Below are 12,491 nucleotides of genomic sequence, written 5' to 3' on the forward strand. Positions count from 1 at the left end.
TGAACTTGTATTAGAAAGATGGGATTTTCAGCTCTATCCTCCATGTGTTAACTTTTATATTTTCAATCTTTTTGTCCTTTTGGCTGTGTACTGAGAGAACCTTAGATTTACTTCAGCTCATTATTTCATTCTATAGCTGTGTCCATTTTCTGAATATTTCAACAAGGATGTTTTTCTAAGTTCTTTCTTTAATTTGTTCTTATTAATAATGACTTCTCTGTCTCCTGCTCTTCGGTTCAACAGATGTAATATGCCGTGCAATCTCTCTAAAGATATGAATTGTATTTATTTTCAAATCTTTTGGCTTTATATCTTCTTTTTCCTCCTCATGGGCTCATTCATTGCTAATTGAACATGGTGCCTTTCTTTATTGATACTCGTTTCCCCCAAATACTTTGGGATTATTATTGACTGTTCTTTGTGACTGAGGACCAGTTCACATCTCTGTGGATCAAGTTCTCATTACAAAGCCTCCCTGGGGATCATGAAGAAAGAGAACACTTGCCGCCAGTGAGGTGGGTAGGCTGCATCTCCTTGAGGGTGGGGTTCCTGGGGGGACCTACTCTACCTCTCAGACCGGAAGCCCAGGGTTGTGACGTCAAGCGCTGCTTTCAGCTTGTGAGCATTAGCAACTGCGCTCCGCATACGGGTCCTCGAGGAGCCAGCCTCGTCGGGCCCCAGGTCTCTCCTGGGCCTTTTACCTGCTGATCTTGGAACTGCTCTCACTTCTTCCATAGACCACGCATTGTGGGAGATATGTTTTCCTCAGATCTCGTTCCTTTGTCAATTCTGATTTCTTCCATTGAGAAATTCCTCAGCATTCCTGGTTCACTAACAGCACTCTTTCATTTTTTTTTTCCTTCTTAGTACTGTTACGGGTTTGTTTTTTTTTTTAAGAAATATCTTCTTTCATCAAGGACGTTAGGAAAGGAGGGGAGGTAGAGCTATGTGCTCAGTCTTATATCTGTGTTCAGCTCCGATACTTAAATATGGCGCAGGCTTAAGTGTTGTTGCTAAATTGTGGTTTACAGTGGCCTCTGTGTACTCCGAGTCTACAATCTGAGGGAAGTGGTAATGTCTAACTGATATTTAGAGAGATGTCATTTTGATTTAATACATTTTGAGCAATAATGATACTTGGGGCTGGTGTGGGGAAAGGATTCTCTAGAACTTGGTGAAGGTGGGGCTATCTGATAGAGTGGATCTCTGGATCTTCTGGAGAGGGACCCCAGGCAATGGTAGGGAGTTCACTGCCTCTCCCAGTGCCATAATATGTAGAGTACATGAGCTGGAACAGACTTTAGAAATCATCTGGTCTAGGGATGGGGTAAACAGTGCTTATCTGCCAGCCCTGGTCTGGATGGTCTGGATGGTCTCCTCTAGCAGCCCAGGCTGTGAGGAACCGGAAACTAAGAAGGACCAAGGGGGCAGAGCAAAAGGGTCATTGGGAGTCAGATGAGGAAGAAGCAGGCCGCGGCATGGACTCACTCAGTCAGGAGTAGGCTGAGGAACCCTCTTTTCCCCAGCTAGGCCTGAGGTGGTGGACTTCCGAAAAGGTGAAGGCTCATGGCTGGCTTCACTGAGGAGGGAACTAAGTGCACGAGGACATAATAACCCAATAGAGCAAATGGCATTGACATCGGCAGCTATATTCGTTTGCAAAGGAACCAAGACTCAGAGAAGTTAGGTGTCTCACCCAAAGCGAATGTATCACAGGGTTGGCTTTGAGTTGTTTGGCTTCCAGGCCAGGGTGCCGTTAGTATTTGACTTGTGATCTTCTAGTGTTTTTGGATGGTTACTGGCAGGTGTGTCAGTGACCAATGGGCTGCTCAATGGAAAGTACTACAAATAGCAATGAAAGGCCAGCTTTCTAGTCCAGGGAGGGAGATCCAGCATCCGTTCCCTCCCTGCCCGCTGCCCTGGAAGAGCTCCCTCTCGTTCTACGTCCAGACCGTAGGTGTGTTTGCACGCATCTGTCCTCAGAGACTCACCTGAAGAGAAGCAGCACAGCTTGGGGGAAGGTCTGGAAGTTGTTGTTCCGGTTGATCTCTGTGGTGTCATTCAGGGCAATTTTTCCAAACACCTAAGCAGGGCGAGGGGAGGGGATTCAGTGAACCGTGGACAGAGAGGGTCCTAGTTCCCACTCGTCGTTCAGTGGTCTCTTCAGGGGTCATGGCTGGCTGTGGGTCAGGCTAGCCCATAGCTGAACTGAGTCCCTGACATGACCTGACAGGGCCTCTTTGGGGTAGACACCTGCTGCCCCATCCAGCCCCTGATCTCCATCCACCACACCGGACAGGTGTAAGAAGAAAAAGCCATGGACCCTCAGGAGAGGTCCTGATGGGCCACTGGGAGCCGGGCTGAGAGTGGGTGGATGCTGCCATCAGCACCGTGCTTCTGCGCATGGACAGAGGGCTCTCTGTTCTCCTTCTTCTTTTTTGGCTGAAGATTCTTGGGAATAAATCTTTTTTCTCTTTAAAAAAACTTTATTGAGGAATAATTAAAAAATATAGTTGTGTATATTCAAAGTGTACGGTGTGGTGGTGATTTGATGTACAATGCTCACAGAATCATTACCCAGACCAAGATAACTAACACATCTATCACCTCCCACGGTTAGCATAGGTGGCTTTTGTTTTGGTGTGGTGAGAATGCCTCGGATCTACTGGCAGCCGCTTTCAAGTACACAGCACTGTTATCAATTACAGTCACCATAAAACCCTCAGAACTCGGGCCTTTGGCCTCCTTTCCATTGCCATTTCATCCCAGATGCCCCCTCTTCCAAATTCAGTTCTTGGATTTCGGAGCACTCTGGGATGTGGGCAAGCTTAATCTATCCCTGAAATTAGCGGTCCCCTTATTTTTCTGGACTTTTAGAGCTTTGCCTATCTTAGAAGCTGCTGCCCTTGGTGAGGGGGCAAGGTAGTTCTCATCTCAGAAGATTTTGGCCTAGGCACCAGGGATCTTTCTGCAGAGACTAAGCAGGGGGAATCTTCCTTCAGAGGCCACTGAGGAAAAGTCCTGGTTGGTGTGAGTGCTGGGCTCTGGTGCTCTCTGGAGCCCCCAGGAGAGGCTGGCTGGAGAATGCCGCAGGGTATGAGGTAAGGGAACATGCAATGAGCACCTGCGAGGGGATGCCCTTGAAACTGCTGCATGTGTGATGGGGAGAGCTTGCCTGCCTGACTCCTTCCTTCCCTCCCCCTCCCTCCTCCTTCCTTCTTTCCCTCTCTCCTCCCTCCCTGTCTGTCATTAGCTTCTCTTCAATGGTGCTGGGGTGGGAGATAGTCTTCAGGCTGTCAGACCTGGGCAAGGGGAGGGGTCCTGTCTGACACACCCTTGTTGCTTTCTGGAAGGGGCGTCTCTCCTGAGGCTCCTTGGCATTAATCTGGGAGTGTTTTTCCCTACTGAGACCAGAGACCAGGCCTGGGGCAAAGCTGAGAGAAGGTGGATAGAATAGTACAAGGCTATTCACCCTGCTACCTGCAGGACACCATTTGCAGGGATATTCTAATTCCTGTGAAGTTCTCGGCCTCCGAAGTGGAAGCAGAGGGAGGGACCGTCAGGAGCAAGAGGGAGGTGTCTGGGAACGTGGGGCTAGGAGGTGGAAAGAGAAAGGAGAGGCAGGGGAGCAGCAGGCCAGCTGTCCTACCTGCATCCCAATCACCGCGTAGATGAAGAACAGCATCACTATCAGAAGGGCCACATAGGGCAGGGCCTAGAAGGAAACACAGGAGACAGGGTGTGAGGCTGGTGGGGGCATGTTTGGCCAGATCCATTCCCAGGGGGCGCTGCGGCCTGGCTTTGGGAGGGGGCATTTCCAAGAGCCCCCACAGAAGTTCTGGGCACCAGGAGAAGGCCTGAACCATGGCATTGGCCTCTCGTTTTCCCTTGGTTTCAATCACCTGACAAGCAGTGTGGAGTGCAGAGCAGGCCGCGGAGAAGGGGTGCATAAGGTAGGGTACTGCTTTAGTCAAAACAGTCAAGAATGAGCAAATGTCCTCTGACTAGACATAAGGCTTTGTACAACAAGGAGAAAGGTGTGGAAGACACACGCCAAGGTTTCCTGGGGAGGTGTGGGGTGGAGGGGGGTTAGACCCTTCCTTTACATAGTTTGACGATATCCCGCTACTTGTAATAGAAATAATTGCTAAGGAAAAACTTAAGTAGAAGAAAGATCATGGACTCAAATCCTCTTTCTGCCACTTTCTAGTCATGGGAGCTTGGCCATATTACTTAAGCTCTCTGAGCCTCAGTTTCCTTTTCTGAAAAATGAGAAGAGCAATTACCTCTCAGGGGTTCTGTGGTATTGAAATGATTGAAGGCCTACAAAAGGCTGAATGTGATGTCTTCCACGTATTTGGGTCCCCTATATGTTATCCACTCCATGTATTATCTGCCTGGCAGCTCAGACAACTTAATTTTCCAGAGTCCCTGCCGCTTCTCCTGGGGCGAGGCCTTCTGGGGCTCAGGGCCTATTCTGGAATCCAGAGACACGTTCAGGACTAGGAAATGCCTTCCCAGGCATCCACACACCACTAGATGGCACTGCGAGATCACACGGATGCTGCTTCTGTCAGGTGGGAGCTGCCGCTCCACATTCAAGCCTCTCCCCACAGTTACCCGGGTCTGTGGCTTTTTCCTAGGAAATATGTGTGTGTGGGGGGAGTATTTGGCAGCCTGTATAGTGATCGTGGCTGTGGGACCCCAGGGGTACACCCACGGACAGGGTCAACCCCCAGTCCTGCTCTCCCCAGAATCCTCAGATTTCCAGGGACTGGGCAGGGTATGGCACCCTCCGGTGGGGTAGGGTGGGGCGGGATGGGGCTAGCAGAGGGTGCTTGCAGTTCCTCAGGAAGGCCTGGTGTGCAGAGGACTGGCTATGAGGACTGCAGCCAGGCTGGTCCAGTCAAGGGCCTGGGTGGATGAGTCCCAGGGCAGGAGGCTGCCTGGGAGGCTGTTCACACCTTTGGGAGGGGATTCCAAAGCAAGGCAGGCGCCTGACCACAGAGCACTTCCTCTGGCTGCGCCTTCAGTTCTGGACACATTTGGATCAGGGACCCACTCCGTGCCTGTCCCTGGGCCCAGACTGGCAAGAGTGGGGGACGAGGAAGGCATCCTTCAGTGCCCGGAAGCCTGACAGTGGTGCTTCCGTGGGCAGGGAGAAGCCGCCGTCAGTGTTGGGCTAAGGAGGCATGGAAGTACACACAGGGGTCCCAACACCACTTATCTTCAAGGAATTCAAGTGACCTCATGGAGCTTGCTTCTCTTTAATGTCAAACTTACATAACACACCTCAGAGATGGCCGGGGTGATCATTATTCTGCTTTCACAGATAGAAATAATGGCTGAGAAAAAAGAATTAATCCTATAGTTAGGCAACCCTGTGCCCCTGTGAGGGGATCATGTTTGCTTGAATGGAGTCATACCAGGGTCCTGGAGAGTTTGGCTAAGTCTACAAACAGGTGTGGACAGTAGACATTGCAGAAACGCCTATTGGGAGGAAGGTGACAGCCAGATCCTAAAAATGCCGAAAGTGGGAGGGCCACTGAAGTTATCAGATCGTCTGGGCCCATGCTTTTCAAAATTTTTCCACCACAAAACCTCTTTGTGCAGTAAATTCTTGTGGAAAAATGCACAGATGAGAGAACCACTTCAGCCACCCCCTTAGCTCCCAGCCTTCTCTACCCCAACTTTGGGGGAAACCTGGGGCCAGGGGTATGATTTTGGGAACCCCAGATGGAGTCCAAGGCCCTCATTGTAGACTGGAGGAAAGCCAAGGGCGGAGAGGGAGGCTGTGGTCACAGAGCAGCTGAGGAGCAAGGTAAGCCCGCACTGGACTCCTAGTGGTGCAGTTCCCTGTACCTCCAGAGCCGGGCGGGGGGAGCTCCTGCGCAGCCCTGCCTCCAGGGAGCTGAGGACGCTCTCCTTGCAGCCTGCTGAGAAGGCAGGAGGTTACCTGGAAGGACTTGATGAAGGTCCACAGCAGGGTCCGGATGCCTTCTCCGCGGCTCAGCAGCTTGACCAGGCGCATGACCCGGAAGAGGCGGAAGAAGGTGATGGAGATGCGGGAGTTCTCCTCTGCGTTCTGGAATCCATCGGCAATAGGAGGTGGTAGTTAACATGGCAACAGAGAGGGGTGGGGCAAGAACGAGGTGGGCCCTGCTCTGAGCAACATAGCCCTCGGTTCAGGTGGAGGCAGGGCAGGGCAGGGCAGGGTTAGCTGCACTAGATTATCTCCCCTGGACCACAGATGGGGAGGCCAGCTGCCTGCCTCTTCAGACAACCCAGGCCTGAGGTTTCTGCAGAACTCAGCTGTGCCCAGGCCCTTGAGCCCGTAACCCTGTTCATCTGTTCTCCCGTTTTCCCCTGCGGTCCTAATTCTTAACCCCCTGGGTGGAGCATTAGAAGTTTCCATAAGGAACTTCCATGTGCTTTGAAATCTAAGCTGAGAGCTAGCTGCCTTGGGGGCACCCTGCCTGGGCTGCATGCTGAGGAAGCAGTCCCAGCCTCCCTCTTGTCTGGCTTGAGGGGTGACATGCATCCCGAGTGGGATCTGGCTCACTGCAAGGTGGCTGGGCGGGTCGTGGGCTGCATGCCGGCCATGGGTATGCTTGCGCTGGGGGTCCTGGTGGGCAGGGTGGGCTGACAGAGAATAGGGTTGGAGTGGGTTGCCCGCGGCAGGGATCTTGTGCCCTGGCAGCTCAAGACTCCAGAAGTCTTGCTATGCCATCTCTAACCACAGGGCTAAAGGGGGCGGTGGGGACAGGGGTGTTGCTTCGCCCGTGGAGAGTGTCTGTTTGCAGCCCTTGCCTCACCTCAGACACTGAAGCTGTTCCCCTTCTAGTCCCCCCTGCTCTGGGGCCTCTCTTCAGGCTGCAGGAGATCCCAGAAGGGTGGGGGACACACTCTAAGTGAGCCCTAGATGAGTCCGGGCCCCGGTGTAGGAGGACGGAGGGGTTCTGCTTAGGGCAGATCATCCCCTCAGGGGAGTCCTGGAGCTCGGGGGGAAGGGGAAGGTGAGGAAGAACTGGATCCAAGCCCAGCAAAGCGGAGGCAGGAACCCAGTGCTAGGGCTGCTGGGGTCTGCTGGCCAAGGGGCCTCCTCAGCCTGTGGGACCTGGAGGGTCCTGGGGCTGGGGTGTGTGCCTGGCCAGGGCTCAGAGGCAGGGCAGGCTGCCCTGTCACCCTCTGCCTCCAGACCTAAGGACAACACGGATGGACCACCCCCCGCCCTCCTCCTGCCTACGCTGGCCAGAGAGCCGGTGGTGGTAGCCCCCGGGGAGCCACCTGCCTGTCCCCAGAACTAGTGCAGCTCACCCAGCCCTGTCGGCACCAGGAGAGAATGGACCTTTGGGCTTCCTGTTACTGTTCCTGTTGTGGGCATCCCTCAAGGGAGGGGGAGTCTCCAGGTCATTGGTGGGGACAATCTGTACCGCTCCCCCCTCCCCCCTTCTTGATTCTCTGCTTTCTTTTGAATCATTTCCAGGCCAATCCTCCCTGACAACGTCCACACCTTGTTTGCGCCCCTGAAGATCGTACTAGCGCTGATGACCCTGAGGGCCCCTACCAGCCCTTGGTTCTAAGCCGGTGGCCTGCTGACTGTCGTTGCCACGGCCAGTGGTTCCATCTTACTTCTGTTCCACACGGGAGACCCGTGAGGGCGGCAGAACCCTCCCCAGGCAGTGGCCAACTGCCACACACCCTCGCTCTGCTCCCCAGGCGTGGGAGGTGTGCAGAAACCGTGCCAGAAGGGTTTCCCACTTCTCCGACTCTCCAGACCACGGGAGGGTCACAGTATCTCTTCTCTTTTCAAACCAGAGCTGCCGTAGATCTGCACAGGGTATGCTCCTGTTCGGGGGCATCTGGGGCTTGCTGTGCACGCTGCCACCAGGCTAGGCCGGGGCATTTCTATCACCCGTGTATCTACTTGAAATTCTGTTTTCTCTCCTTAAAAGGAGGTTCTGTTCCCCCAGAGGAGTTGGCAGAGGAGGCTCAGGGGTCTTATCCGTCAGCCCGTCAGTTCCTCCATGTTCCGGGAAGGAGAGAAAGAAGGAAGAACAACCTTAAGCGGGAAGTTCAAATGTGCGGGTCAAGATATGGTGAAGTTGGTGCCACAGGGGCACCTGGATTTGAGGAGTTAAAAAATAAAGTCAAGTGTGCTGTTTAAATTCCAAGCTGGGTTCAAATCCTGACCCCGTAGACCAGCTCCCCCAGGAGCTGCAGTTTCCTAACGCTCTAGAAGGAGGATAAACACATTTCTATGCAGACGCAAAAATGTCCTCCAAAAAACCAAATGACAAGGCAGCGAGGCAGCCGACCCTGGTGGCCGCCCCTGGGAAGCGGGGTACAACGACCAGGTTCAGCCTTTTCCTGGGTGGCCTTCCAGCTAGCCTGGGGCGGGCTGTGTTGGGAAGCACTACCACCGACCCCGTCTTGCCCCCAATCTGCTGACTTTCAGGGAATCAACCCACTCACTGGGCCTTTTAAAAACTCACACTTGGCTCGGTTTTTAGATGGCAGCTTTTTAGAGAAGGCTGTTCCAAGGAGACTTCAAGGTCACACCTCGAGGCACCTATCACTTTAGGCAAAGCAAATCATCACAGTCCTACTTCAAGAGTGCTCCCCTCAAGTTCCCGAGTTTGTTTTTCTGCATCACCTAATTTGAATGAACTTCAGGAATTTAGAAAAATTCATGGGTCACGTTGTTGGAGTGACTGGGTATTCAGCCACACTCTCAGTAACAGAGTCCAGCTTACACCCTCGGCCTTAAACTCTAAGCACACGGGAGGCCAGTAGTTACAGACACTGGGTGATTAGTGGGAAGTCATCAACTGACCATCTGTCTCCCGGCTGGATCATCCCTCTCCTTCCTCTTTTCTTGGGAGGCCCTTACCATGGCACTCATGGGTGCCCTGTGCAAATTTCCCACATCAGATTGAAGCTAGAGACTTCAGCCCGCAGAGGTCTCAGGATGTTAACAAGAAATGGCCCTCGGGTCCAGTTCTCTCCTGGTGGCTCATTAGATGGTCAAGATCACAGTGAATTATCACCCAGAGGAAAGCTCAGGGAGGGAACAGAACACCATTACACAACAGCACTTCACAGCTCACACGCGACCGGGCAGGCTAGGCACAGGACAGACACGGTGGCGACATGCAGCGGGAGCGAGGCTAGACTCCCAGAGATGCTGGGGACCAGGGTGGGTGAGAGCGGAGGTGTTAGAGGAGGGTCACAGAAGCTAAGAGCGTGGTCTGGAGGGTTGGTCTTACCATAAAGGGAGAGCATTGGGTATGTTCAGCTGGCTTTAAAGAAAGGCAGATAGAAATAAGCTGTAATGAGTCTCCAACGAAGATGCCTGGTACTCTAGGTCTTGGCTAACACAGGAGCAACACCGTGGCAGGAGAGGGCAAAAGGAAACAAGTGAAAGAAATACAAAGCATAGGCCTGGCAGGTTCTGGCACATCACCGTGAGTGTGGGCTCTGCACAGGTGTGTCTCACATCTAGGGATGACCTGAAGGCATTCCCTACTCAGGACCATCTCTGGCCACGAATGAAATAATTCACACACTTGTTACACACGGAGTCTTCTGAATTTTGTGGTGGGAGGTTTGGTTTTGTTTTCTAAAATAAGTTATGTGTCCTAAGATAACCTTTGAGGGCTTGCACTTTCTTCACGTTAGCTTACCCTGGCCCCCGGCCATTGCCAGCTGGAGAAGAAAGGCTTTGCTTATGCCTTAGTCCACGTCCCTGCCCAAATATTTTTGAGCAAAGGAGGTCAAGGGCAGTGGCCTTTGAAGTTTAGGGGGGAACTCAGTTTTAGTTATCACTGAGGAGAATCTAAAGAGGTGGTCCTCAAGCCCCTCTGTTGCAGGGCTATACCTCAAGCTTAGGTTCAGGTGGGAGATGGCCCCACTTAGCTACTAGTCTATAGGTGTGGAGAGCCTTGGCCATTGGTGTGAAATAATGTTTTTTACATTTTAAAGCTCTGCACACAATTTAGGATATTATTATGAACACCCAACATAGCTGTTCTCATGGGTCTGACTGCTGAGTTCACTTTGGGGCAGGAGCTGAAGAAACTGGCCACCGGTAAGTATCCCAGGGCAACCTCCAGTTCCTTGAGCCCATATCCGGGTAGATGTCCCTACTCTTTGGGCCCCAGCACTCAGAGCTCAGCCCCCGACTGGTTCTGATCATCCAAGCTGTTAACTCTTTCTAGAAAGTCATGACTTTGCTTTTACCCTCCACTTTAAGATGGTTGCTCTTGTGTTTCTGTTTTTAAGGTACAAACAAGGAAAAAATGTAATGGAAGTCTTGAAGGATGGAAATGTGCATAACTAGACATTTACTTGCAGACTGAAAATACTTCTTCGGTAACAGATTTCTCAGCAAATTCCTTTTTTCCCCTACAGTAAATTGGTAAAATGTCCTTTTTTGGGAATGATGGAGATAAAGGGTGAGGCAAGGGAAGAGAAGGGAAGGGACACCTCTCCAGTCCCTTACAGAGCACGTTCTAGATCTCGGTTTCCTCTTCAGAAGGAACACCAGCTGTCAGGTCAGTCCACACGCCTGGAGGCTGTGGGGTCACTATAATTTGGCTAGCAGGCTGAGATAGAACATAGAAACACACACATACACACACACACACACACACACACACGGAAGACATCTCTAATCGCTTGAGTGCTTGTCCTCCTGTGTTAATGGCTAAGGAGTTCTGTGTTTCAGTGGGGGAGAGAGTGTGAGGGTCAGACGGAGGTAAATCTACACTACATGCGATGCCAGGGCATCAGGTAGAGTTCCCAGCAGGCGTAGGCCATTGCTCTCCTCTTGGATCCATTATGAAAACTGCCAAAGCTGCCCATCATTCCTAAGAACCCTGGGCAAACGTTTTAGAGTCCTCTGGATCAATCCTGTCCCGAATGGGATCAGGATGGAGACAATTAAGAGAACCCACCTGGGTTCATGTTTTCTAATCACCTTGACTGTATCTTATTATTTTAATAATATGTATTAATAATCCTTAGGATACATCTCTATGGTAGGAGTCAAGAAATCAGAGGGAGCAATGAGGGCAGTTGGGAGAGGAAGGATGGGGCTCTCTGGGACTCCTGTGTTGGGTTCCCAGCCCAGGTAACAATAGCTCTCCTAGGAGTCTCACTTTGGGGGAATCTGGAGAGTCACAGATTAATTTTTTTCTTGGGCCTTAAGCTATGCTATTCAGAGGGCTCTTTTGACCTGCTAGAGCAGTATCTGTCGATGTCTCAAAAATAACTAACCGTTCATAATAAAATCATAAAGCAATCCTTGGTGATTTCTAAGTGGAAACAATAAGAAGAAGCCTAACATACAGCCCTCACCCTCAGAGAACCAACAGTCCACTGACATACTGCCAACGCCCTAAGGACATTTCCTAGAGGATCTGGTGTAGTCATTCTGGTCTTTGGTACCCTGCCTGACTGCAAGTGGAATCCCTTGGTGAGCTAGAAGGGAAGACTGGACCCACCGGGTTTGGGCATCTGCTCCTTTAGCCCAGAGCCATGTTTGTGCTGTTTGCCACTCTCTGTGATTCCCTGGTACCCTGTCTTGAAAGACCACCTAAATTCAGAACTGGTTGGTAGCCTGGAGTACTTACACCATCCATCTCTGATCCTTTCCCAGATTTGTTCCCTGTTCTGGAACAAAGGTAGCTGCTAGTTTCCCTATCTGTGGTCTTCCTGGGGAAGAAGGGCAGAAAGAATCCCTGAAGACTCATGCCCCGTGAGCCTGGAGACCCTACCCATACTACCCTTCTAGAGGGAGCCAACAGAGCTGCTTACCTACTCTGAACATTCTGGCTGAGTTTTCATACGGCTTTCTATCCAGTAGACACTGGGCAGCCAATGATTTCATCTTTGTGTTCTAATGATCTGGTAATTTTTAAGGGGTTTAAAGATATTGGGCAATTAACTTAATTTGTTCATGCAATTTGTATAAATGAAATAAGATGATTGTTCCATAGGTGAGGCAGAGGTGGAACATTTTCAGAAAGAGTCCCGGCTGGTGGTTCCAGCTAATGGCCTAAAGGCAGATAGAAAGGAAAACCCAATTACCTTACTTCAGTATACTTATGCAGATTACCTAGGTTTGGTATAACTCGCAATGACAACATCAGTGGCACCAGGCAGCAAATAGGATATTCTCTGAAAAACTGTCTTTCTGAATTAAGTGCAAGATCAAATGAGAAGTTATCACCTCAGGGGATGAAGTCTTAGTTTCTGGAATGTCCTCACTGCTCCTTTTCACTGGGGGACCATCTTTAGACCACACACAGTACACCGAAGGATGAAACTCAGGGAGTACTAGAGGTTGTGAAGAGAGGATTCTCCCACATAGAGGGGATTTTTCCCGTTGTTAACATTACATTGTCTCTCTGGAGAACTAAAAGGTTGTGAAAAATAGCTCTTAACCATATAAAAAGGGGACTTTTTCTTTTCTTTTCTTTTCTTTT

General features: G+C 51.0%; 1 protein-coding gene across 3 annotated transcripts in view; it reads right to left on the bottom strand.

The window, feature by feature from the left end:
• The window catches only part of CACNA1C (calcium voltage-gated channel subunit alpha1 C), a 665,077-nt gene that overhangs the window by 48,329 nt on the left and 604,257 nt on the right, over window positions 1-12,491 (bottom strand). For all 3 annotated transcript variants that reach the window (XM_019793444.2, XM_034646388.1, XM_034646389.1), the window contains 4 exons: window positions 9,270-9,302; window positions 5,957-6,085; window positions 3,650-3,715; window positions 1,992-2,083 (listed from right to left, as the gene is read on the bottom strand). In XM_019793444.2, the coding sequence (XP_019649003.2) occupies window positions 1,992-2,083; window positions 3,650-3,715; window positions 5,957-6,085; window positions 9,270-9,302 (320 nt within the window). The remainder of the gene's footprint in view (window positions 1-1,991; window positions 2,084-3,649; window positions 3,716-5,956; window positions 6,086-9,269; window positions 9,303-12,491) is intronic.

The sequence above is a fragment of the Ailuropoda melanoleuca genome, chromosome 16 (assembly GCF_002007445.2).
Source record: "Ailuropoda melanoleuca isolate Jingjing chromosome 16, ASM200744v2, whole genome shotgun sequence".
Lineage (NCBI taxonomy): Eukaryota > Metazoa > Chordata > Mammalia > Carnivora > Ursidae > Ailuropoda > Ailuropoda melanoleuca.